The sequence below is a fragment of the Abrus precatorius genome, unplaced genomic scaffold, assembly GCF_003935025.1.
Source record: "Abrus precatorius isolate BTA unplaced genomic scaffold, Abrus_2018 Scaffold7, whole genome shotgun sequence".
In the NCBI taxonomy this organism is placed as follows: domain Eukaryota; kingdom Viridiplantae; phylum Streptophyta; class Magnoliopsida; order Fabales; family Fabaceae; genus Abrus; species Abrus precatorius.
The window spans coordinates 2,308,168-2,335,572 of NW_020874417.1; the positions used below are offsets into that span (position 1 = coordinate 2,308,168).

Sequence of the window (27,405 nt, forward strand, 5' to 3'; positions counted from 1 at the left end):
GTGCAGTTGGTATCCACTCCAGAAGGGTGTTTCCAGGTAATAGGTACCATTAAAATGATGTATGATGTGCCTTATACCAGTTTTGCTAAGGTGCCTAATGATACAAAGGTGAAGTGGCTTAAAGATTAGAAGGTAATAAAAGTCAATTAATTTATTTTAATTCTGATTAGATCTCTAATTCTTGTACCTATTATAATTAATTTATATTTATGTAGAGCAATTTCTCCATCATCCCCTAAGACGAGAAGATGATTTTTAAGACTTGGAAAAGTTGCATTGCAAAACAACTAAGAAATATATTTTAAAAAATATTTCTCAAGGTTAATATAAGATTATTTGTACTAAATTATAGGATGACTATGTTCAAATGCTAGAGATTGCATCCATTAAAAACCTATAGTCTGTTGACGCTATGTGGTCAAAGACAGTGGATGACCTTTATAAAGGTCACATTTATAACATGAGGAGTCGTTTTGCAAACTGGATGTCCCCTGCATCTGTCACTGGGGATGTCCTTTCTCTTGCGCCTAAGGAAGTCGAGGACATGGTTTGCACTCAAGTTCATGCCCTTAGAGCTTTATAAGCAAAATAAGGAGATGCGAAAGACCAAGGAGAGTACATGGAAGAAGAAGTGAGCTAAGAAAATAGAGAAGAATGTGGCATATGGGATGTAGATGGAGATACAACAGCAAATGAGCAACATCATATGCAGATGCATGCATAATTTAAACTTATGAGAGTGAGCAGCTTCACACCTCTTTCTTCTCTTTCACCACAAGCTCCAACATCACTAATATTTGGGCTAATGTGACATTCATCCTTTTCCTCCTCCTTTATTAATGATGATGATCACGCTAAGTACTCGTGATAGATATTATTATTTTATTTTTTACATTATTACTTTGAATGTTTAATTCTTGAATTGTAATGATATTTTAATTTAATATTTTAAAATTTTAAATTTTTTTATAATTTTATTTATGTTTTTAAATTATTGTAATAATTAAAAATAACAAAAAATTATTATATAAGTAAATAAAAAAACTAAACTAAATGTTTCAAATAAAAAAATATTTCTATAATTTATTGATAAAAAAATGTCTATAACATTATAAATAGAAAATTCTATTTTAATTTATAGACATATTTAATAATTTGTCTTTATTCATTTATTGACGATGAAATTATAGTCAAATCTAACTCATCTATAAATCTGAAATATGTTGATAACTTTTAAAAAAATTATCTATAAATTTATCTATAATTCATACATTTTTAGTAGTGATATGCTTGACAATAATAATAATAAAAATTATTTATTTGCTCACATTTTTATCAATTTATTTTTTACTAGAAAAGTTGTAAAATCTCACATTAAGCAATTCAAGATCTTCATGTTCTCGGATCTATCATTTAATTTAATACTTTTAAAATTGATTACAATATTAATAATAGTTTATAAATATAAATGTCATTTAAAAATTGAATTTTTTATATAAATATGTTAAGTTTTAAAAATTATTTTATATTTAGTTGTAAATTAATTACAATATACCGATAGTGTAAAGATATTGGCTGAATAATTAAGATTTCATTGCATTCATACGTGTGTGATCTATTTAAGTTTAGAGATTAATCTATTCCTTGGACCTTCATTAACTTTTCAAATTTAGAGATATTTTTTTCGTTAATTATTTTTTTAATAGAAAATATTTATATCAATTTTCCATTATTATCAAATAATAAAGAATCATTTCTCAAATTGTATACCATATAGAAACGTACAAGGGAAGTTTTGTTAAATTTTTTAATAACGTACACATTTTATTATATTTGAATAAAATGAAAATAGGAATTAAAGTTATAAAATTAACTTCCGTTATCATAAGAAATATATATATCTTTAATTAATTAATTATTTAAAAATTCCTTTAAAATTTTAACAAAATTTATTTATGATTTATTTGGTTATTAAAACTAGTGGCATTCTTTTTATTTTTTTCAATTCAATTCATTTTTTTTGGAAAAGTTTTAGATCAATCCAAAATTAAAAATTAGTCATGTAATACTTTATTTTTCTTATAATTTAAATACATGTTAAGATATTAAACTTTTAATCAAACATACTAAACTCAAAAAAATTAAAAATAAAAACTAGTACATACTTTGATACTTGTTACAATTTTATTTATTATATAAGTTAACTTATGCAATAAATTTTATAATTATTTATTTAATAAACTCTTTTAAAAATGAGGTATTATATTTTATATTTGATGATAAAATTTATAAGAATAAATTAAAAGTAACTTATTTTAATAAACTATATATAAAAAGCTTGTTAAAATAAAATAAAAATAACTTATAAAATTCATATACTATTTTATATAAATTATTCATAATTTTTCTTTCAAACAAATCATAAAAAGTTTGAAAGTACAACAAATTTGCATACTTTTAACTGCTGTACAGCCAGTGATAACTAAAATGTAAATTATAATAAAAATAAACTATTTATTTGCCTTTTTTTGTGTTTTCATGGAAAAGCTATTAGATCTCACTCCATGCACACTTAAGTTTTTGATATGGGTGGGTTAGGTCGGATTTGGGTTTAGAAACTAAGAATCGACTAAAATTAAGTATACAAATATTTTAGATTAACATTAATTTTAAATTTATTGGGTTGATTTGAGTGTCGAGTAAAAAAAAAGTGATTTGATTGGTGAATTTTTACAATTTGAGTGTATTCTATATCAAGGAAAATCTAAAGTCCAAAACGATTTCTCTCCATATCAAGCAAAAAGTTTTTAGCTATAGTTTTCACTATCGTACTTACTAGCAATTGCCATCGCAAGTAAAGGGACTTTAAAGATTATTTCACCTTAGTGAAAAGTAATCCAACTTTCTGGAAATGACAACCAAGATAGAGAGTCTAGAACCAGCAAGTATTTAGAAGAGAAAAATAAATAAAATGAAGAATCAACTAAGAAAAAACTGTGAGAAATCCTGAAAAAAGAGAAAGAACGACACAAATGAAGAGATAAAAGATAAAAACCTTTGAAAAGTGAAACACTAAAACCCTAAAATTATTTATCAAGTTGTGTGAGAGAAAAGAGTTGAACTGTGTTTGGATTATAATAGTTAATAATATATTATAAATTGGTCGAGTTGGATACTAAATTTTGAACCCGCATCTGACCAATAATACTTGCGTACTTTCAAATTTATAACCTGCTCATTCTTACACTTTGAATCAACCCATCCAAAATATTAAAAATTTATATCAATTTTAATAGGTTTGGTCGGTTTAAAATTTGTTTAATGCTAATAAATATAAATACGGTTGTAGAAAATTGTATCACATTTATTTAATGCTAATAAATATAAATATGGTCGTAGAAAATTATATTTGGCCCCTAAACTTTTTTTATCTAAAATTATTTTATAATTATTCACACAACTTTAAAATTGGTTCCTACCGTGTAACTTTTGAATTTTTAGGCAACAGTGTTCCATTTTATCAGCGTTCGTGTGTCTGAGCACCGTTTGTCAGCTCACAAAAAACAACACAAGTTACACTGTAGGAATCAAATTTAAAATTGTGTAATTAATTAAAATTAAGAGACAAAAATAAATATTCAGTATTTTATAGGAAATAAAAACATATATAACCTTATGTTATTATTGAATTCATAAATTTTGCACAAACATGTTAAGCTTTAAAAAACAATTTATATTCTTGTACTAAAAACTTCAATTCACAGATAAGATTTTGAAAATTTATTATTTAATATTATGATAATTAATTTGTTCAAATTGAAATCGAAGGTGAATTATTTAATTGGCACAGATATACATTTATGCATCCTAATTAAAAGTTTCTGCCCGTTAGTGACTTTCAATGAATTTAATATATATATATATATATATATATATATATATATATATATATATATATATTATTTTGCATGTAACGGTGCCTGGGTTAGAAACACCGCTCAGAAAAAAAATGAGTACATGACAACGGGATATGGAAAATAGGTGGATTTATTATTATAAAGGAAAAAAAAATCAGTGGTACAGGTGGCAGTATCATTAGGGCCAGTTTAGGCATGAAGTGAATGTGTCATTAAGAAAAACGTATCTCATTGAAATCAAACACTCATCTCATATATTGTTCTACTGAGAAGCTTGAAATTAGGTTGAGTTCTGAATTTGATTTTCTATTCTGCTTCTCCATCTTAAATTAGTTTTCGTAACTTTTGGGTGGTTTTTTGCTTAGGGTCTTGGAAGAGACAATGAGTGACAAAGTTATCGACATTCAAGGTGAGTTATTCTTTAGCCCTTCATTTGTTCTGTTTATACATTTTAATCTCCTGCTTCAATATAATCTGTGGATTTACTTAATTTTCTATGAGATTTTCCCTTGCTTGATTTGATTCTTGAGCAATGCGCGTACCGCAAATCATGAATTTATATCTGTGTGAGAGAAAAAGTTCCACTTCTTTTTTAGTAGAAAAAAATTAAGATGCGATTTTCCTGAAATCTAAATTTTGAATACTGAAATTGATTGATTAAGAACAAAACATGCCTAGAAATAAATCCCAAATACATTCTTGGTTTGGTTCAATTATCATAGGATTCGATTTTTGAAACACGACATTTGATCCAAACCAACCCCATTTTATTTTATTTTTTAAAATTTTTGGATTACATCAGTTTATATTCATGGGTCAAACCGTGCCTAACCTTACCTGGTGCATCCTCTCATACGTGTAAAATTAATCTTCTGAGTTAATTAGGTGCTGAAGCCAGAAAAATAACATCTCCATACATATATATTTTGGGATCCAATCATGATATTTTTTAAACTTTCAAAATTACTATGTAATCCGTAAATTACATTAAAATTTTAAATATAAGTAAATTATATTAAAGATAAGACGGGTTTATTTGAGAAAATATTAATAATAAAAAATTACAGAATTCTGAAAGAACATTTTACTTGTCAGGATAAAAGAGATCTAGGCCAAACTCTATCAAATTAACTAAAGAAAATTATTCGTTTAGTTTGTTGTGGAAACTTAAAATGACATAAAAGACTTTGAGTATGAGAGATATATAAAAGGTTATCTTATTTTAAGCATAAGAATTCAAATTTTTGTAATATAAAAAAATAAATCGAAGAATATATATGGGTTGGGGAAAATAGAAGAAAGAAAATAAAAGCAAATGTTTAATATAAAATAAAATAGATGCAAGTGGAATGAATTATTATAATTTGTTCTAAAATACATATACATTCTCATTCATTATATTATAAATATACGAAAGTTAATCAAATTTAGACGATGCTAAGTAACAATTTAAACAATGAATACAAAAGTTTTCATTAATCTTAATCTTGCCCCATTAGTACGTTTTCGTCATTTCCTTCTGATTTCTTCCGCTATCTTCTATTTTCAACTCACAAACATATGTCAAACTCGGGAAAGAATAAATAAGTTCTTCAAAATTCACTAACTTTCTGAGAAGTGTTCGCAATAAAATAATTGACATTACATATCTTGTAGACAGTTTGCAGTTGCTATTCCATTTTGATTATAGATGTGATTCATATGATTAAGATCATAAATTTTAACAATTAAATTTTAATTAAGTGGTCAAAATTAAGACATGAAGTCATAACACTCTTTTCAGTGATTTTATATGTAACTTTTGAAAAAAAATATAATAATATTCTCACTCTCTCGAAACATCTCTTATATACTAATTTCTGAACTCGTTTTCCTTTATTGTTGAAGGTGGTGGTGCTTCAATTGGAGCATCCAATAGCATTACTTCAAGTACTTTTGGACAAAAGAAAGTTACCGCATCAGATGAGAATAAAAATAAAGAAAAGCCTAAAGCTAGGCGCAGATCGGTATGTGCTTGCAAGCTTCTGAGAAAATCTGATTCGAACAATTCAAGTTCAACTAATACTTGAATGTGCACTTCTTCATTTTCAGCTTTGGTCTAATGTATTATTATATTGAAACCACTTGCAAGGGATATTATATTTTAGATGCTTATTTTTCGAAAATTTAAAAAAAATAAATTTTCACAAGCCTTAATAGGGGAAGAACATTCATATATATATTTACAAACAAATTGTTGAGGCTTGTAGATATAGGAGTGTTCTTTCCTTAATAGAGCTAGGTCCCAGAATTATATCCTGCAATCCCAAAATTAAATTGTTCAAATTAATATGATCGAGTTTCTTTATTCACTGTCTTTGTAGGGCATGTACTGATCAATTGTATTCTTTATAAATAGTAATCGTCTACAACTTCAATTGCTAGGATTAACTTGTTAATGGATCATTATTTGATGCAGAATGGAGTTTCAAAGAATAAGGCAAAAAATGAAAACAAGCTTGAAGCTCAACAACCACCACCACCAAGGTACAATAGATAACTTTTCATGCAAAAAGACAAAGTTTTAGGTTGAAGTTGGATATCTTTCAATCTATTAATTATATATACTCGTAATAGTTTAAACCCTATGGGTATATTAATTTGTGACAAACTGTGTTCGATTGCTATAGCAGTTCAAAGAAGACTGTTGGAAGGAAAAAGAAAAAGGACGCACCAAGTGAGGCAGCATCAACTCCAACAAGGAAGAGAAGAAAAACTTCTAGCAACAAGAAAGAAGGTTCTTACGTTACTTTGGCCCGTGGGATTTCTATTACTATCAAGCTCATTAAAATTACTTTTAAGATTGTTTAGAAAATAATTTAGCCTTGGTGCATGCTTAGTTTTCATTTCTTCTGAAGATTTTTTTCTCAGAATTCTTCCTTAAGAAGTTAAGAAAATATTTCTTTTTTTTTTATTTAAAAAAAAAAAGCTAAACTAGATACACGTATAGCTGAGCTGAAAATTTGACATGAAAATATCCTCAACATAAAAAAAATTCATAATAATAAAAAAACATTAAAATTTTAATTAGATATTGATAGTGCATTTTTTTATACTATTCCAAACATGAATTAGCATATCTTTAAAATCTGTTAATATAACATATTTAAGGTGTGTTTTAATTCATACATTAAATTTTCAATCTAGGTGTTTAAGATATATTAAAATTAAAATTTTAATTAAAACATAAATAACAACGTTAATTATAGCATTCTCCAGTAGCTTTTTTTTTTTAATAAACTAAATATATTAAAGAAAATACAAGAGATGCTCAAAATGAGATTAAAAGAAGAAAAAGATAAGCTCTTGTCTCATCATATAACAAATGGTAGTGGGAGAGTTGATAATGGTAGCAATGGTGATGGTTGTGTATGTTGACAATGTTCATACTAGTAGATACTAACAACATTGACAATTGTGGTGTTGGATATAATGATGGTAATATTAGTAATCTGATAGTGGTAAAAGTTTGCAAAAATGACTGTATCGGTGACAGACAATATTAATGGACTAGTCATGGTGATGATAGTGATAAAAATTAGGATAGTAATGGAGTGATAATAATGGTTAATATGCTAATGGTGGACTAATGTGAATAATAATAGTAATGATATCAATAATAATACATGTAGCTACAAGAAATTGATAGATACAATCATCAACAATGGTAATAATAATTATTATTATAACAATTTGATAGTGGTAAGATGGCAGGTGTAGTTCTTATGTACTATTAGTCACTAATAAGAATGACAATGATAATAATGTCACTGATGATAATAGTTAAGGTCACAATCAAAATCACAATCTTAATAATAATAAAATAAAACAAGTACACAATAGTTGAGTTGAAATGAGAATAGCAGGAAAAAAAAAATTCTCTTTGTTTTGTTTATAGCAAGCTAAGGGAATCAATTATTATAATTTAAATGGAAAAAAATAATAAATATAAAAGTATCATATATTAAAGATTAGGCTGTGGTTAGTCTCTATTAGTTCTGCATGTATTAATAAAAGATAAAGTATTATCAGTATAGATACTAATGTGTTAATAATAATAATAAGAGATGATTAGATGAGGTTGATTAATAATATGAAATAGCACATTAATAAATAATTATATTTATATAGATAATTTATATATGTTATTAATATATTAAGTATTGATATATTACAGGATAATATTTATGTAGACCTACAATATTTATGTAAGTAAATTTTAATTTTAATTAAAAAAAAGAAATAACAATAAATATAACTAAGCATAATGTCCAACTTTTTTTTATCAATAAATAACAATTTTTTTACAGTGAAAGTTATTGATCAATTGACCTCTGTGCTTGTCCTTTCACTCTCTTTTCATACTTTCTTCTCTTTAAATTCAAACATATACATTAATCTCATGAAAGAAATAAATCTTTCAAAATTCACTCATCTTTAAAATGATTTTGCAATAAAATAATAATTATTAGTTGTCTTGTGGAAAGTATGTAAGTGGTTGTTGCAATATTTTGATTTATTCTGGATATTTTTTGTACAGATATAGAAAAATTGCTTTAAGAGTTATTAAGAAGACATAGGAGATTTATCTCTTGGAAATCACATTAATTAATTGACTTTTAAATCAGAATGCTGCATTTTTTTCAATGCATTATTGCATGAACATGTGTAATATACAGTTCATTATATATTATATCAATATTAATGTATGAAATTGATTTCCTTTATTGTTGAAGGTGGTGTTTCTTCAAGTGGAGTTTCCAATAGTGCTTCAAGTAATTTTGGACAAACTGAAGCTACTGCACCAACTAAGAGCAAAACTAAAGAAAAGCCTAAGCTGAAACGCAAAACCGTATGTAAACTGAATATAAGTGCATTAATTATATGTTATACATTTTTATTTTCAATTTGATTTAGTATATTATCATTGAATGCAATAAATCTTATATTTTGTATGCTTTGTTTTTGCAGAATAAAAAAACTGTCAATGAAAAAAACAAGCCAAAACAAGGACAAGCAACTCCAACTTACCAGCCTCGACAATTCATAGGTCTTTATGTCTACAAGGAACAAAACGGAGTTAAATATTTGGGAACTGTTGTTTCCTATGATGCCAAAACGAAATTGTTCAAAGTACGAATTTTTTAATTCGCGCAACTAATATATTGTATCTATAGTGCATGCACGAATTAATGTGTATATTCCTTCATATTTGTTTATCGCCCATAGGTAAACTAAGATCATTTATGACATTTTACTATATTAGTTATGTTGAATATTGCTCCTTAGTCTAGATCAATAGAGATTTTACAACTTCAATTAATATGAGATTGTGGCTAATAATATAAATTTTTAAAATGTTGAGTGTATTACGTTGTTATAATTAATTAAATTGTTCGTGACAATGATTTGGATGCAGATTGGGTTCGATGATGATAAGACAGATTATTGGGAACAGAATGAGGTTTTGAAAAACATGGCAACGGCGAAAGACATATATGAGGCTCAACAAGCACTATCACCAAGGTAGAACAATAGATAATCCACCTCAACATTTTCTAGCAAATAGATAAAGTTCTCAGTTGAAATTGGATATCTTTTGATCTATCTACTAGAGTACGTAGAAGAGTTTTGACCTTTTCATTTATGAATATGCGTTTAATTAATTTGAGATGAATTGTCTACAACTGTTGCAATAGCTTAAAAAAGACTGCTGATGGGAATGAGCAAGAGGCTACAGTAGGAGAGGGATCAACTGCAGCAAGGATGAGAGAAAGTAGTTCCAGTAGGAATGAAGAAGGTCCCTATGTTCCCTCTGAGGCATCAAATAAATAAAGCACCATGATATGCTCTTTGGTTGGTGTAACTACAATTATAATTTGTAGCTCACAATTCATTGCTTAGCGTGACAAAATATCATACTGTGGAGCTGAAAGATTTTGTTAGATAATCATTTTTAGCACAAATATTTAGGTATGAACCGATGAGAGTCCATGCCTATCTTGGTGAAAACCTAGATTATATCGTTTGATGGTGTTCTCAAACTATATATTTGAGAGCTGTCATTCATGTTATTTAATCACTCTGTTTTAGTGGTTTCCTCAATTGATGAGACAAATTTGTCATTGTCCATGTTAATTATAATTCCTTTAATTAAGCATGGAACATGGGTTACTTTATATACATACTCAATGCATACTCAAGTGTCTTTCTTTAGCAAGGGTAATGTTATATAATTTGATCTCTTGTAAACTTTTCTTTATTTTTTAAAACTTATGAAATTGAAAATAAAAGTATTTAATATTTTATTACAAAAACATTTAGCATTTTAAAGTTTTATAAGAAAATGTAAAATTATTATTTGAAAAAATTATATTCTCCTTCTTTTAAAAAAAATATATATTACTTTCTCTTTTCATTTTAAAATTTACACTCACGTTCTTTAAGAGATTAGTATATTTATACTTTAATTTATTTTGACGTGAATTAGTCTATTAGTAGTAGTCATAACTTTACACAAGCTGGCTTAGAGAATTTTTCTTTAACTTACAAGGTTAACTGTAGCTAGTTTTGAACATCATATCATAAAATTTAAGATTTTAGAAGTAGACAACTATTAAAGATTTTTAAACAAGAGAGTTTTCACTAAAGGTTTCAAGCTTCCTAAGCTAGCTTATAGCAACACATTTTCCTTCATTCAATATCAAAACTTCCTCTTTTAAGCACCAGATCTTACTTCAAACTTCTACATTTAAGTTGTCACAAGTCATATGTTCATTTCATTAATGTGGCACCACCCTCTCAAACCACAAAGCGCAAGCCATCATTTGCCACCTCCAAGTTTTCTTCATCCTCTTTTCTCTACCATTATTGAAGGCAACAATTGTTACAAGCTTGCCTTAGCCACATGGTTTGTTAATATCTCCTTCTCACCACGTTTTAGAACCTTCACTCTCAATTGTGGGTCGTTTTGCAACCCAAAATGCATATAGTAGAGCTTCGATTTTCATATCATATTAGAAAATAGAACAATGAAGTGACTTTCTTCTGCTTTTTCTCAAGCAACTCTAGTTTGATTGTGTTTGGAGAAGGCTTTGCATTCAAAGGAAACGAACACAAGGGAGATAAAGAACGTTGAGGTGAATTTTTTTTTAAAACAAAAACTAACTAATGTATTATGCAAGAGAAATGCACAACATAAAAGTAGTGTTCAAATTATGAATCTATACCTATTGAATTAGAGCAAGCATAATGAAAAAGTAGCATACCCTCCTTCTGTTGCACAGAAACAATGAAATCGTATGAATATATTTGGGCTTTTTTTTCTTTCTATACGAAATAATAAACCAAAGACTCATACCCTCCTTCCGTGTTCCAAAAAATTCTCGTACCACGTACTAGTGCTCATACTATATACAAAATCGTATAGCAAACCATGTAATATTGCGTTGAAATCCAAAAGTAAATATCATGTTAAATAAGGATTTGTGATCTGAATGTGATTTGTCATCACAAGAGTTATCCATAGAATTCCATTTAATTTTAAACAATGAAATTGTATCAATATATATGTACTTTTTTTTGCATACATCAGCATAAGAGTTCATTCTGAATGCTACGTGGTATTCTCCATGCACGTTAGGTATGCTACAACAAGTAATCTTCGTCACGTGCTTTTTTGTGATATGACTAGTTGATTTGCATAAAATGAATTACTTCATTGATTAGCTGATTAATGGAGTCAATTTTGTGCAAATTATTAATTACTTTATCAATCACACTCTCTCTAATTTGGGAGTATAGCAAAAATAAAAGCCAAAAAATGTTCATATAGAAGGAAAAATGTTGAAGAAATTGAAGTTATCGACTCTTCTTTGCAATAGGTAGTCACAATAAAAAGTAGATAGATACAGATAATTTATTGTGTTAAAACTTTTTATATAGTTACACAATCCTTCTAGAGGTAGGAGCCACTTGTTACTAACGTTGGGCAAGGGACAATGGGAGGTAGGTGATGAACATGGAATTCCTTTTGTAAGTATCTACACTTCCAGCAACTTTCAAGGGTCAACTTAGTCATGATTCATTTATTCTGAAGAGCTTATTTCTCATTTTAAGAAATTTAAAAAGGTACGAGTTGATAGTCATTTCTAACTATCTGATCAAAGAAAAAGTTTGTTGATCTATCGTAGGGCTGTGCAAGATCCGACTTAACCGTCTCCTGATTTGTACAAAACCGAAGAACTCACCTAAATAAAATAGATTTGAATGGATTTTGGGTAAGTAAAATATTTTTTTTGGATTAAAATAGTTAAGAATGATTGATGAGGAATTTAAAATCATAAAATCATTAGAACCTACTGCCGACAGAATATGTGTGCGTTAAACTTAGGCATAGATCCAGTTTTATTCAGTAGGTTTTAGTTGAGAGATGCATAATAAATTTAAACTTTTCTCTCTCTTTTTTTAGTTTATGTGGTGCCACTCCTCTCTTTATTATCTTTTTGTTTTGCTAAAGTTTGGAAAATTCTTCTGTTCTCTATCTCTTTTTATTGTAATCACCATTTCTCTTTTTATTTTTACTACTCTCATTCTTAACTCTAATTTTCTTTTTACTAAAGTAAATATTTTTTTCTTTTTATTTCTTTAGGATAAAGGTTTTTATTCTTTAATTTTTGTTAATATTATTCTATATTTTTAGATATTTGGTCTAATAAATTATTAAGTTTGTGTTGTTGTGAATAAAAGATTTACTCATTTTTTTTATTTTTTTTGTGTGAGTCTACGTTATTTTGTTATAGTGTTGTTTCTTAATTTTACATTATCACACGACTTTTATAAAAAAAAAGAAAATTTGTTAAAAAAATGTAGAGACAATTTTATAATTTATACAAAATTGTATATGATAAAAAATTAATAAATACAAAATTTTATTAAAAATTATATTACTTCTTGTCACATTTATAAAAAAATATCAATATTTCTTTTAAAATATTAAAAATAAATAACTATTTTAAAATATATTAATTGCTATACTTTTTTATATTTTTATTTATAGTAAAATTTTTATAAAAAAACATATAGTGGGTATATTTATTTTATTAATATATAAAATATTAATTAATATTATATGTATTTTAAAAATAAAAGTAATTTATGATGTATATTTTTTTTTAATTTTAATAAATAAGACTGAAGATAGTAATATTTAATAATTTAATTCAATAAATTATATTAATTTATGTTATTTTTAATTAAAATATTATAAATACTAGAAACTAAATTAATTATAATTTAAGTTTTAAGAATAGATTAATAATATATTTAAAATTTTGATATGTATATTTATATCGAAATAAAATAATAACTTTGAAAATATAAACTATATCTATAATTTTAAAAAATAATTATATTTAGTCATCACGCTATACATAGATATATAAATTTAATTTTATTATTAATTGATTTTTAAAAAGTATGTAAAATAAATTATTAATTTATTAAAATTTATTAATAAAATGAAATATTTTTATTGTTATTTAATTATAAATTTTCATATTAATAAAAATTATATCTTAATAATTATTATTTTTAAATCATTTATTAGTTAACAATGCAAAAAAGAAAACTTATACTATTATTATATTTTTACTTATAAATTGTTTGAAATATAATTTTTAAACATGAAGTTAATTTTAAAATACAAAAAACATTAATTATAGATGAAAAATATTTAAATAAAATATTATTTTATCTTATATAGTTATAATATTATATATGATAATAGAATAATATATAATAATTGAAAGAAAAAGTATGAAAAATAAATAAAATAATAGTTAAAATTAAAATTAAACTTAAAATTTAATTTTATAATTAAAAATGAGAGATAAATAATATATATGTATGTATATATATATATATATATATATATATATATATTCATATTCTTATTTTACCCTTCCACTCTTTTACAGTGTATCTTCCAAAACCGTGGTTCTGCTGCACTGCACCAATTGTTGAGCACCATTTCTTTCCCTTATTCTCACTCAAACTGTACTATTCCCACACCCTTTACTGCACATTATTCACCATTTTCAACCCTGCATCAGCAAAAGAATAGCGAGTTTTCGATCAGAGGAAAGAGTTAAGATATTTCTTTATTTTTAACTTTTTTATTTAATTCAATAGATTGTTATAATATTTCAATGTGATATCTCTCTTCCTTCCGCCTTCGCTGAATTCTATCTTCCACCCACAAAGCCAAACAATAAACTGTTTACTTTTCCCTCAAAACAAATTGTTGTGAATTAATTTATAGTTTGTTGCTCTTCAATTTTACAGTCTCAGAGGAGAATATTTCAGGGAACAACGGAGGTACGTGTCGTTTCTTTCTTTCCTTTGTCAATTTGGGGGAAAAAATTTGTCGCCGGCAATACCTAATTGAGGGTTTTTTTTTTCTTTAATATTTGAAAAGGAATTGAGTTTCAGATCAACGATGATTTACCATTTTGGAAATTAAAGGTGCACATGTGCTATATGTTCCTTAAAATTTGAATATAATAAACCTCCATGACTACAAAAAATAAAACAAGTGTTGGCATGATATCTTATTGTCTTTTGAGGAGAAGCTGTTGTAAATATTTCTATATTTTCCTTTTCTTTTCTTTTTTTTTCCAATTTCCTCGTTTTAACTAAAACAACAAAACGAGAGGAGGAGAACTTTCAAACTCTGTGGGGCCCAATCATGTTTTAAGTAATATTTTGAAGGAATTTGGCTTACTTGATTTCATTCAGAGACGATCCCTACTACTCTAACTATGCTGCCTTCTGACTCCTCCAGCGGAGATCTCATAACACGACAGTGAGCAATGCTGGGATTTTCATATGGAGAAATATTTCTGTTGCTTGGAGCCACTGCTGCTCTGATAGGTTCATTCATACTACTCTTCTGTTTATCACATGGAAAATTTATTAATAGTTTGAATATAATTTTCTTAATTTGGCAAATGGATGTGTAATAGGTCCAAAGGATTTACCAATCATATCCAGAACAGCAGGAAGGCTAGCTGGTCGAGCTATTGGATACGTACAATTGGCTCGTGGTCAGTTTGATACCGTTATGCAGCAATCTCAAGCTCGCCAGGTATTCCTCTTTTTCCAATCAGAGTTATAGCTCACAGGGATTAGTTTCATTAGGTTTTTATAGACTGTCTTAATATTGATTGCAAATTTGTTATGTTTAACCTGAAAAATATGACAATCTGGCATTCTAGAATCTTATGTATGTACAATCCACTTTGAATTTAGACAATAATATCAAATAACATAAAAGTTAGGAACATTTTTATACTCCATCAAGAAATGCTCTTTCATACTTGGACTTGGCAATGACATTTCATCATCAAAAACCACATTTTATTGTATTGACCTATTTCGTCTTTTAGGTTCATAAGGAACTCCAAGACACAATGGCTCAGTTAGATGCTATTCGGCATGAAATTCGAAGTATATCAATCATAAATCCTGGTCCTTTGTCACGGAGGCTTGTAGATAATACTGACCAGAGATCTATCTCTAATGGTATTATTTAACGATTTTTGAAACATAGTTTAGTATTCTAATTTTTATTGATACAGTTGCTTAGATTTTGTTTAATTGTGTTATCTTCTGTCGTTGATGATATAGACAATAGAAAACCAGAAGATTCTGAAGACAATAACTCGATCCCCACTGTTATCAAGGTTTACCGGCCCAACCCACAACTTTAGATAATTATATGTTGCTTGAGGAACTGAGTGTGCTTACATGTCTATAAATATTTCCAGGATTCAACTCCATTGTTATCCAATTCATGCAATTTGCAAAGTCAAGCAACTATGTATGCCAGATTGGCAGAGTCCCCTGCCATAAAGAATGATTTATCAGCAAGTAGTGCTGAAGTTGAGAAGATTAAAGATGAAGTACAGCTCACTGTCTTACCAATTTCTGCTGAAAATGCTGGACTATTACCAAATCGTGGGGGTAATGACAATTTATGTTGTTTTGTTGGCTTTCCTTATCATGATTGTCTAATATATTCACAGGAGGATAATTAGAGCATTTTACTGGTGTTTTTTTGTTTTGTTTTTTTTCATATTTACAGTTTGTGCACTATATATTGTGGTCAAGTCATGTTTATGGCTTCCTATATATGTATGCCACATACGTGCATATGTAATGGCACTAAATTATGTAGCTTTTTGTTACTTCCATTACACTCACACACATGTTTTCAGATGTGATTTGGTTAATCTGTTTACTTATTTCATTCGAGCTATATTTGATTAGCCGGAAAGCCCTGAAGTAAAGATTGTTGCCTGAGTTTCGTTCATTGTTTATATTGTGGCGCATTTGGTATGCACTAGGATGTTATAGCTATTGCTATTTATTTAATAGTGAAACGCATAAATTCCTTTTCTTTTTCTTGATGAGTGCATGGTAGCTTTTTGTCTTGTCTGTCTATGATTGAGTGACTAGTCATAATGCAAATCGATATTTGATGGGCTTCTGTTTGTTTTACAATGATATCTAATATGAAACAAGCTTTGGTTGTATTAACAGCTGATGTGAAAGGATCTGACATAGTTCTAGAAGCAGTTTTGGAGGCAGAGGTAGCTCATAATGCAAAGGAATTCTTTTCACAGCCCCAAAATCAAATATGATTGATATGGTAATCCTACATAGTACTTTATATTCTGGATGTTAAATGTACTTAATTTGTAGTTTTTGTAAATACAAAAATAATACGTATTAGAAATTTAGAATAGATTTTATATTGAAAGTATTGATTCTTGAATTTTCTTTTCTAGTTGTTCAGGGTAGAAAATTTGTTGGGAGTCTTTGGGCTTAAGATTATAAAAACATCTTTTTTTGTCTTATGTATAAATCTCCCTTAACCTATGAAATAACATAACATTGCATATTCTTCTTGATTATACAAATTATCCCTAATTTTTTATGCAGTTATATAAATAAAGAAATGTCAAAGTAATGTAAAAAAATTGAATATAGAATCGGTTTATGTAACTGAGCTGTCACTCTATACACAACATTGCTTCCGTACTAATATAGAATCGGTTTAGTAGAAACGTGGAATAAATTATTTTGGGCTAGGCGCATGTACGTCGATGGTTTCTCTTTATTTGCCCTAGAGATATCTCTCCTGTTCTAATTAAGGCGTTTGATATTAATTTTGGACATATACAGGAGAATTCATGAATAACTTATAAAAATGATTTTGGAGAGTTTATCCGATATTATTAAATAAGTCATTGCTTAAAAATAATTTATTTTTTTTATAAAATAAGTGTATAAATAAACTATATATCTAAAAGCACTTCTAACTTCATTTAGTTATATGATGTGAGTAGATGTGATGTGAGTAGATTCTTAAGAGTCTCTTACAAATGCTTATGCATAACCATTCTTAAGAGAATGCTTTTCCATTACGGATGCATATGCATAATCATCCTTGAAATAACACGGTGGACAAGGATTATGATAAATTAAAAACTGTAAACCCATGAACTAAAGTAAAAGGTTTATGAAACGGACCTTTGATAGGAACGTTCACGATTTCTTTTATATTTGTTGATTTTTTACCAGTCTCGCTTCAAATTTACAAATCAGTCAAAACCTATACTTCAAACTTGAAATTATAAGACCAAGTACATGTTTAGATGAAATTATTCAGTAAAAATATTGCTTTTTTTTAAAAAAATTATTATACATTTCCTATTTTTTTATTTTAAAAACATAAACTATATTTAATATATTTTAATTTAATGATTAAGAAAATATATAAGAATAAAAGGTAGAAATATTTATAATTATTCTTACGGTAAAGAGGGCCTATTATTGCATTACCTCCATTTTTTTATTTCACGTTTACGATTTTGCAGAGAAATTAAGAAAATCGTTTGTATTTTAAATTTTATAAAAAAAATATTGCTTAATTTCTTATTATGCCGTTAATCTATTATAACAATTACCTCTCACTTTTTCTATTTCTTATGTTTTGTTGTTTCATATTTTAAGACTTATTAAAAAAAATCAACTGTACCAGTTTTTAATGATTTTGATGAAATATAATTTAACTAATTATTTCATATTTTTACTTACTTTTTCTTTTCTCTTAACATTAAATGTGTCTTTTTTAAGTCAAAATATTTTTATATAAAGTTTGTTTGGTAAAGTTAGCTAATTTAATTAAAATTGCTAGATAAAACTAGCTGTATGACTAGTTATAATATATTTCGATGACTAAAAAGTAAGTGTTAAAATTATTTTATGTGCTTAGCAAAAAAAAAATCATTTTATGTGAGTATAAATTAAAAAATATTAAAAACTAGTTTCCAATAAATTAAAAGTTATTTGAAATATTTTTATTAATTAAATTAAAAATTTTATAAGCTCTTTATTTTAGTTATTTATTTATTACAAAATTGTGTTATTAATTACAGCTCTGTGTATTAATTACAATTTTTTAATGTACATTTAAAGGCACTTAATAAAATTTAATAAATGATTTTTTATTAAAAAATATAATATTTAATATTATTAATGAATTAACTTTTTTCATATAACGTTAAAAAATCGTATTAATCAAAGCCTTCTTAATCTATAGGTGAAAATCTTTAAATTTATGCTTGTTAAACAAACATTGGTTATTAAGGATAAGATTATAAAAAAAATGTGTTAATTATTAATTAATTTTATAAATTGAAAATGAAAAATATTGAAAAATATTAGAAATACACTCTTGGTAACATACTTTTAATTATAAACTAAAATTTATAAATTTTTTGAAATAACAATAAGAGTGTAATTAAAAATATGTTACTAACATGTATTTTATTTAATATAATTAAAAGGAAAATGAAAGTGTGCATTAATGAAGAGAAGTAGTGTCATAGGGAAAAGGGTGGGTGGGAGGCGTAAATAATGGAAAAATGGAGTCCTTTAAATGAAAAAGAGGAACGGTATATAAGCAGAAGAATAAAGCCACTCACATTCAACCTCTGCACTCCTCTCGTATCGTCTCTGTACACACAACGAAACGAAACGAAACGAAACGAAACGAAACGAAACGGAATCAATGCAGAGCACACCAAAATTATTCATATCATCTCATGTAGACACATCATTCTTTTTCTATATTTCTATTTCCCTGCAATTGCATACCCATAACTCGTTACCCCAACTCGCCCGAGTCCACACCGAGTCATGGCCAATCACCCCTCCGAGGCCACCACCGACGACTTCTTCGAGCAAATCCTTGGCCTTCCCACCTTCGCTTCCACCGACTCTGCCTTGCCCCCTACCGATGCTTCTCCGATGATGCTTCAGCTCAACTCCGCCGACGCCGCCACCCACCTCGCCGCCGGCACAGCCTTTCACGCACCGCCTTACCAGTTGGGACTCAGCTTGGACCAAGGTAAAGGTACCTTCGAGGATGCTTCTGGAAGCGGCAAGCGCTTCCGCGACGACGTCGTCGATACCAGACCCAAGAATGTAAATTCATCTTTTCAATTCTTATTTTCCTCGTCAAATTTTCAATTCTCATGTTAGTATATCTATTTCTTGAATTTGAGTTTCGTGTTTTATTCCATGACGGGGGAATAGAATGCTTAGAACTATGTTTGGTGAGTAGTGATTTATTTATTTATTAAATGAGATTTTGTTGGTAGTAAATGAAAGAAGATAAGTTATATTGGACAAGGTTCGTTGCTTAGCCATAGCTTATATAATATAATACAAGTAAATTAAAAATGTTTTGAAATTTAATGGAAATAACGCACAGCAGTGGAATGGTACTCTCTTTGAATAATTAAATCTCGGAAACGACATTCTTCAACTGCCTCACATGGTAACAAAATTTTTGGGCTTGCTTTTGTTGGTGGTGACTTGCTATTGGATCCACAATCGCTCTTGCTGAAATTTTGTTCTTCGTGAGTTAATCCTAGTGATAGTTGACTTGGAGGATAATAATTCAAGTTGAAGATGGATGAACTGTGACTTGATATTGAGGAATGTAAGATTGGGGCCCAATTGTAGTTGTTTGGAAATTGTCTGGAAATTTCAGATTATGAAATAGTAGAAATTATGCTATTCGGGCCTTGGCATTACTACTTAGGATCTTTTTCTTTTTTCTCCGTGAATTCTTTTAACCTCCTAAACCATATAGGATATGCTATGCTGGGTTTCAACTAATCCATAAATAAATGCTTACTTTTTTGCAATATTTTTTTTTTAAATAATAATAATTTTCTGCTTTCGGGAGTGCTAGGGGGAAAGTTGTTGATCAGGTTACCTTTTTGCAGGTTTTTCATGGGCAACCCATGCCTACTACCGTTCCTACTGCTCCACATCCGCCAACAATGCGACCTAGGGTGCGAGCCAGAAGAGGACAGGCTACAGATCCACACAGCATAGCTGAAAGGGTGGGCTCTGGGATAGTTTCAAGAATACAAACCTTCTTGTTATGATGCTTAACATTCAAAATTAGCTAATTTTTCTTTATTATGTTGCTGTTCAATAATAGTTGCGCAGAGAAAGAATAGCTGAAAGAATCAGGGCTTTGCAAGACCTGGTTCCTAGTGTCAACAAGGTATTTGACTTCTCTGACATGTTATTTTATTACAATATGTAGTTTGGCACTTGTCTATAGAACTGGTGAAATTTTTGTTTGTTTTTCCATCAATATATGAAGTGAGTCATAGACATTGAAACATAGGGGCTCTATATAAAAAGGGTGATCCAGTGCTTGAGGCTTTCATGCTTCCACCATTGTGGCGTCTGTGTAAGGTCTGATGTACAATACTACTGTCTTACAAGAATGGGGCTCTATATATAATATATTTTTTCAAAATATCTACCTTAACGAAAGGTTTAGCTAACTTAATGTGTTTGAATTTGAAATTGGCATCTGCATATGGACCTACAAATCAGTTTTGGATTAGGTTTATGTTCTTAAAATTTCTTGATGGCCCATATCTGACATTTTCTATTTGACATTTATTATTATTATTATTATTTATTACAATATAATTAATCCAGGAAAAATCCTCTAATCTTCTATCAAAGGGGTTAGAAGAGAACATGTGCATATGTTCTGATTAGGTGTGCTTCAAATTTAGAGTTCTTGAAGTATTAAATAAGTCTGTGTTTCAAGATATAGAGATTTTGACTTATTTGTGGTCTGCTGTATTTCTCTTGGCCGTCTCCAGCATCATTTTTTTCCATTATTTCTAATATTATTGTGTATTTCTTCAGACAGATAGAGCTGCCATGCTGGATGAAATTGTGGATTATGTCAAATTCTTGAGGCTTCAAGTGAAGGTTAATGTTCTTGTGATCTGCATGTATTTTACATTTCATCGAATTATGACAGCTTTTAATTCGATTTGTGTTTTATTTTGTTAAACCTGCTAACCTTTGCCTTCTGACCACTGAGGCACTCACCCCTTACAATAATCATTTTGTTGGGATTCAATTCAACTCGTGCTTAGGAACCCCCAATGGTACTTTGGATGAGCATCCATTAGCCACTGTACTTTATTCCCAAAGACTAGTGAATACAATCGAATGATAGCATCTTCACACTATTTTGTGCCATAGCTACTTTTAACTACCCAATAGTATCCTAGGGTCCTCAGCTATGGTCTCAACTGTCTTCACCAATTGATGGTCTTATTTTCAATATTTGTGAATAGTAAAACCGATTTCTACAAACTTATATTAACCAGTTTCCACTGATTTCTCTAGACATATGTGGGTGTACGTATTACTCTTTAAATATGAAAGAGAAAGCAAGGCACTTCATAAGATCCAAATTTAAAATGAAACTGGAGTGCAAAAGACTCTTAAGACTGTCAATTGACTGCTAATTCATCTGCCTTTCAGGTTTTGAGCATGAGTAGATTGGGTGGAGCGGGTGCAGTGGCACCACTGGTAACTGACATCCCATTATCGTCAGTCGAGGTAATTATTTCTAACTAATGAGTTGCTAGTAAAAGTATGTTTTGCTCTCCAAACAATTTATCAAATTTAGTATTGATCAGGAAGAAGGGAGTGAGGGTGGAAGAAACCAACCAGCGTGGGAGAAGTGGTCAAATGATGGCACAGAAAAACAGGTAGCTAAGCTTATGGAAGAAAATGTTGGGGCTGCCATGCAGTTTCTTCAATCAAAGGCTCTCTGCATCATGCCTATATCACTGGCATCAGCTATATACCCGTCACAACCGTCAGATAGCTCCAGTATAGTTAAGCCTGAAACTACTCCTCCTTCATAGAACACTTCAGGCATAGATGCACCATCCAGTGGTGGTCCCATAAAGGGCTCACCTAATCCTGCTAGGACCCACGCGTTGTTTGTCTGTTCCAAACCCCCTTAATCATAGTCATTGGTTCGTATCAAGTTGCATTCAAAGTAGGATGCCATAGTCCGTTCTTTTTTGCCGTTCTTTCAACTTTTGTCTGTATAGGGTTCGATGTCAATGCCCTTAAAAATACAAGCAGACCCCATCTTGATAAATTTCATGTAAAGGGAAAGAAATTGTCGAAGTTCACTTGATATGCTCCTGCTTTTTGTATCATTGGGTGGGGGTTAGTGGAACGTGATGGAAGCGCTTTTATAATGGGGCTTAGTTTTTGTAGTGGGCAGTGGGACCTTCTAAAAGTTTAAGGTGGTGTGTATATTTTTACTAGTGATGTAACTCTTAGAGAATTTGAAATTCAGAGTTGAATTGGATAATGGTTGCTTTAAGAATGCTGGGTGTTGCAAGTCCAGCAGAAAATGATGGTGCTTTTTCTTTGTTTTATTATTTAAAAGTAATTGGACCTCTTATCTAATGGAGGGAGAGAGAGAATACCAAGTATGGTATTGGACTATTGGTGCTCTCCTTATCCCAATCCGTATCAATCAGTAAGCTTTCTTCTTCATTTCTCAAGTGACGGACACTGTTGCTCCCGACTCGTGTGCGTGTGAAGATGAATAGAAAAATACCAGAGCCATCATAAGTTTTTGTTTTATCTTGTCCTGATGTAAAATTTGTCAAAAGTGATTCCTATCAAAATTTTCCCACCTAATACCCAACCTTGAATTTTGTGAAAGCTGACCTTTTGTTTTTCTGTAGATTGCTTATTCTTGGTGCAATGGTAGCAATTGAATTACCCTTCACTGTGCAGCATAGCATATTTTTGTTCATGACCGTTAAAAAGACAAAAATACATCAAATAAAAATTATTTAAATTTAAATCGGATAGAATGAATGAGAATGATCAATTATTTTTTATAATAGGTAAAATTATCCTTATAATTTTTTTTTGTATCTTCTACTTATAGTCCGTTTGAATAATTATTTATTTAAGTACTTATTTAATAATTTTTTAAAATGATATCTTATATTATATATTTAACAATAAAATTTATTAGAATAAGATAAAAACAATTTATTTTGATTTTTTTTTTCAAACCGTGCTTAAATTAGTCATTGGACCAGATGTCAACTGTCTGGTGCATTACAGGCATACTGTGTATATATGGATATTTCTCTTATGTAGTAAGAAAATTCTGGGCTTTTTTTTCCCAATGTTCTGCTTTATTGTGTGGTTGATGCATGTCATGTAGATTACGTACTTAGGTGATTATTGTTAGTCACTCAAACATGAGCGATGATCATTTATGTGATAATCACTTAATAGTTGTTATTGACTAATTAGAGAAAAGTGATAGTCGTTCATATCAAATATCATATTATTAACCACTAAAAAATAAATAATAAACATTTACTTTATAGTTAGTCACCTAATTACTAATATTGAGCAATTCGAAATGACCAAAAATAAATAAATGTTAAACCATTGACCATTCAATGTCTAGTATATTATCTATTCATAGAAGCAGTAACCATTCGTGCAATAACCAGTGGATGTCACTGACCAAAAAAAAAGAGTGCTACCTGCTGACAAGAAGCATCAAATGTCTAGTGGATTCATTTCTATATATATATATATATAAACAGAGTTTTTTTTCTTTTTCAGTGTGAAAATATAGTTACACAATTCTCAAACAAATTAATCACCCACGTGCATAAAATTTACTATCCTAATACTATTAACACGAAAGTAATTACAAAATCAAATAAAAAATTATATCTACTTAAAGTATTGCTCTTCATTTTTTTTCAAATGCTTGGTGTCATCAATAATTATATCAAGATTGAAGTTTTTAACTATTTTTTAAAATACAAATAACTATCTTTGCTCAAGAAATTATCTGTTAATCTTTGTTTTTATGATTTTAATTTTTGTTGTTAATATTTTCACTTTAACTACTTATGTTTGAAATAATAAACTGTAAAAAAAGTTTGGAACAAAAAAATAATCTCTTAATTTATTGGAAAAGTCTATTAACACAGGATGTATATATTTAGTAAAAATTATGTTTTTATTAGGGGCATAATTGCTATTGTAATACTTCGCCACTAAAGAGGTTAAAAACCTTATAGTAATTAAAAAAAATAGTGAAAATAAAGAAAAGGGGGAGGGGGATTAAACTTTTATTTCAGTAGTTTGGTGAAATTAGATACTTCATCTATCTAACTACAATTTGAATGGACAATTTTAATCATTTTAATTTTCTGCGTCCTTCGAAATGAAAATATTATTCTTTAATGGTCTTTGGCTTTGTTTTTTAAATCTTTTATACCCATGATAAGTTAACAAAGAAAATATTAATAGTCAGTAATTTTTCTTTCATGTAAGTCTTAGAAAATCATATTGAACGTTCTTCAGTTTAATATAATCATTTTATAGTCAATGGATGCTTTCATTTGCAATATGTAAGACTGTTTCTCTCTCTCTCTCTCTCTCTCTCTCTTAAATTCAACACAGAAAGGGAAAATCAAACCCATCCCTGCTCTGCCCCCAATTGATGGAATGTTATCTCTCAGACAAAGGCCACCGGCAAATAACATTACCTATGGAAAATTCACACTTGTAATGAACAGTAAAAAAAAAAAACTTTGAGGCATTAAAATGAAAAATAATGCTATTCTTATAATCCTTTTTCATAGTTTACTTATTTTATGATACACATTTTTTTTTACATTTATCTTTCTTTTTTTTATTATTAATATCTGGGGAAAAAGGTTTTGAAAGATAAAATAATTTAATAACTTTTCAAAATTAAAAATATAAAATAATTTATTAATATAAACACAATATATTATATTTTTGTTTATTATTATAAATGTCATATAATTTTATTAATTTAAAATTAAAAAGTTGTTCTTCTCTGCTTGTTCTTTTAAATTTTTCTTCCAAACAGTCCTGAAAATAAAGTATATGGTCTATAAAGCATAAAAGACTAAGCAATGTTTTGGTGAAAAGAAAGAAAAAAGAGTCAAAAGTTGAGGATCGTGCTTAGTACCGAAAAAAGGACAAAGTAGTGAGATTTCGTGGGAATGGCCTCTTAATGTCTTCTAAGGTCAACATTTCCTCAAAGTGCCTCTCAATTTAGCAGACAACTCAAGTCCGAAAATAGTACTAATGGGACATTTGGTGTCTTAGTGATGTATGCTATCTGATGGAGAAGGGTTGGCATAATTTTGAATGGGTTGAATTGAGTTCGAATAATATAAGGTAAAAAATTAGGGGTTAACACGTATAGTTATTATGGTCGAGATTGATTTGAAAATTGGATATTCAATAATACATATACCTAAACAAAAAAACACATAACGCGTCTTTTACTTTCTATCTCATTTGCCTTATGTGCTATCATATTGTGTTATATGTTACACAACTTGCATGGCATTTTACTTTTAGGCCTCATTTTCTACTTCCTTTCTTCTTTTAACTTTAAGGACAACCAACCAACAACCATTTCAAGTTCAAATTTTGTGTTTTTGTCTTCTTTCAAGATGTTATAGTTACCCAAGTTATTATTTTTCTTTTTCAACCACCTTAAATCTAAATATAAGAGAATGAAGGATTAATCTCAAGTTGTTTTCATAAATGCAATAGTGGCTTGAAGGTTAGATCGAAAGGATGGTGGCGTGTAGAAGACGAGGGAGCCAAAGAAAATGAAGAAATCAATTGAGAAAAAAAAGGAGCATAATTAGATTATTTGTTATTTTTCTCTATTGCTTCTCTTTACACCATTTTTTCTCGCAATGGTGGAGAGAGAATAATTCAAAATCAAACTCAAACAGAAGCGCATTCACTTGAGGATTATCGTCCTATAATATATATATATATATATATATATATATATATATATATATTAACAATACCAGAAGAATGGGTTTAAAAAGGCATTATGATTTTGTAAGACATAAAATTTTATAATCAATCCCTCTTCTTCCTCCTGAAATTAGAACCTGTTCAGGCTCTGATACCAGTTTCAGACGGATCGATATTGTTCTGATTTTAGAATAAAAGTAAACATAATGAAAATGATGATATATTAAAATTTTGATAAAAACTTACAATATTGTAGTACAAACTTCTCAAATAGACATCAAGACTATTACAATGAAAGGGTTTTTCTTAAGGATATTGAGAGTAGTAAATTTGCTCGTGCTTTCAAATGAGCTTGAGCTTACAATTTATGTGTGAAATTTTACTATTCTAAGATTCTCTCTTATCTTCTTTTGTCAAGTCCATTGTCTTCTAGTGTAATTATTTCTTCTTTTTCTTTATGTCGAGTCTTTTGTCTTCTTGTGTCAAATAATTTCTTCTTTTGTTAAATCTTCTTTTTCTTTATGTCGAGTCTTCTTTTGCTTTTATCAAGTCTATTGTCTTTTGTGGCTACACCATAGCAGTTGTCTTCATTATCAAAATAGTCGTAGTCATCATCTCCGGCTGGACTAAGGCTTCTTCTGTTGTCTTTGTCAAAGGATATACTTGTAACCTCTGGAGATATGGTTTCAATGATCTTTTTGAATTCTTCTTCACTTCCAACTGTACTTAGATTGGCCAGAAATCTTGCTTTCTGTTGTAAGAAGGCTTGCTTTTGTTTATCTTTTATCACATTTTCACTCAAAGGAGGATGTTGAATATTATTTTGTACCCATTGCATAATTTTCTCGGTGGTTAATAAGTCTAAATCAAAATTAATCCACCACTTAACTTTTATGGTTCTGATTAACAATTGTATTGATGCATCATATTCCAATTTGGCCGAATCATATTGCCACATCATAATCCATGAGATACCTTGTGAGGCTATAAAGGAAATAAATTTATATGATTCTTGAAAATTAGTTTTTTCTTGGAAATGAGCTAAGACAATTTGAGCTCTTTCTGATAGGATCTGTTTAACTGGCCCAAAATTATGGAACCAAGCTGAAAACCATTTTGAAAAATATAAAGAAATCTCTTTCTTGAACCAAATGAACCA

General features: G+C 28.7%; 2 protein-coding genes across 6 annotated transcripts; both read left to right on the top strand.

Annotated features, from left to right (window-relative positions):
• The first annotated feature begins 14,086 nt into the window (after positions 1-14,086).
• LOC113872725 lies at positions 14,087-16,915 on the top strand. Of its 5 annotated transcripts, none has more exons than XM_027510496.1 (8): positions 14,087-14,102; positions 14,301-14,339; positions 14,805-14,888; positions 14,981-15,102; positions 15,404-15,539; positions 15,645-15,700; positions 15,785-15,980; positions 16,560-16,812. In XM_027510496.1, the coding sequence occupies exons 3-8, from the start codon at positions 14,828-14,830 to the stop codon at positions 16,658-16,660; spliced, it is 672 nt and encodes a 223-aa protein (XP_027366297.1). In that variant the 5' UTR covers positions 14,087-14,102; positions 14,301-14,339; positions 14,805-14,827; the 3' UTR covers positions 16,661-16,812. The 5 variants fall into 5 exon arrangements, with proteins under 5 accessions (XP_027366297.1, XP_027366295.1, XP_027366294.1 ...); XM_027510494.1 differs by adding an exon at positions 14,434-14,480 and having other exon boundaries at positions 14,093-14,333; positions 14,800-14,888; positions 16,560-16,915; XM_027510493.1 differs by having other exon boundaries at positions 14,093-14,339.
• A 2,105-nt stretch (positions 16,916-19,020) lies between these two features.
• LOC113872453 (transcription factor UNE12-like) lies at positions 19,021-22,887 on the top strand. The gene is made up of 6 exons (XM_027510014.1): positions 19,021-19,511; positions 20,321-20,440; positions 20,542-20,607; positions 21,273-21,338; positions 21,903-21,980; positions 22,061-22,887. The coding sequence occupies exons 1-6, from the start codon at positions 19,224-19,226 to the stop codon at positions 22,289-22,291; spliced, it is 849 nt and encodes a 282-aa protein (XP_027365815.1). The 5' UTR covers positions 19,021-19,223; the 3' UTR covers positions 22,292-22,887.
• The last annotated feature ends 4,518 nt before the right edge of the window (positions 22,888-27,405 follow it).

Excerpts from the sequence above, each read along its gene's own strand:
- LOC113872725 (XM_027510496.1), top strand. The coding sequence starts at position 14,828 with ATGCTGGGATTTTCATATGGAGAAATATTTCTGTTGCTTGGAGCCACT. Across the intron at positions 14,889-14,980 it reads AGCCACTGCTGCTCTGATAG|GTCCAAAGGATTTACCAATC; the intron begins GTTCATTCATAC and ends GATGTGTAATAG. Across the intron at positions 15,103-15,403 it reads AGCAATCTCAAGCTCGCCAG|GTTCATAAGGAACTCCAAGA; the intron begins GTATTCCTCTTT and ends TTCGTCTTTTAG.
- LOC113872453 (XM_027510014.1), top strand. The coding sequence starts at position 19,224 with ATGGCCAATCACCCCTCCGAGGCCACCACCGACGACTTCTTCGAGCAA. Across the intron at positions 20,608-21,272 it reads TGGTTCCTAGTGTCAACAAG|ACAGATAGAGCTGCCATGCT; the intron begins GTATTTGACTTC and ends GTATTTCTTCAG. Across the intron at positions 21,981-22,060 it reads TCCCATTATCGTCAGTCGAG|GAAGAAGGGAGTGAGGGTGG; the intron begins GTAATTATTTCT and ends AGTATTGATCAG.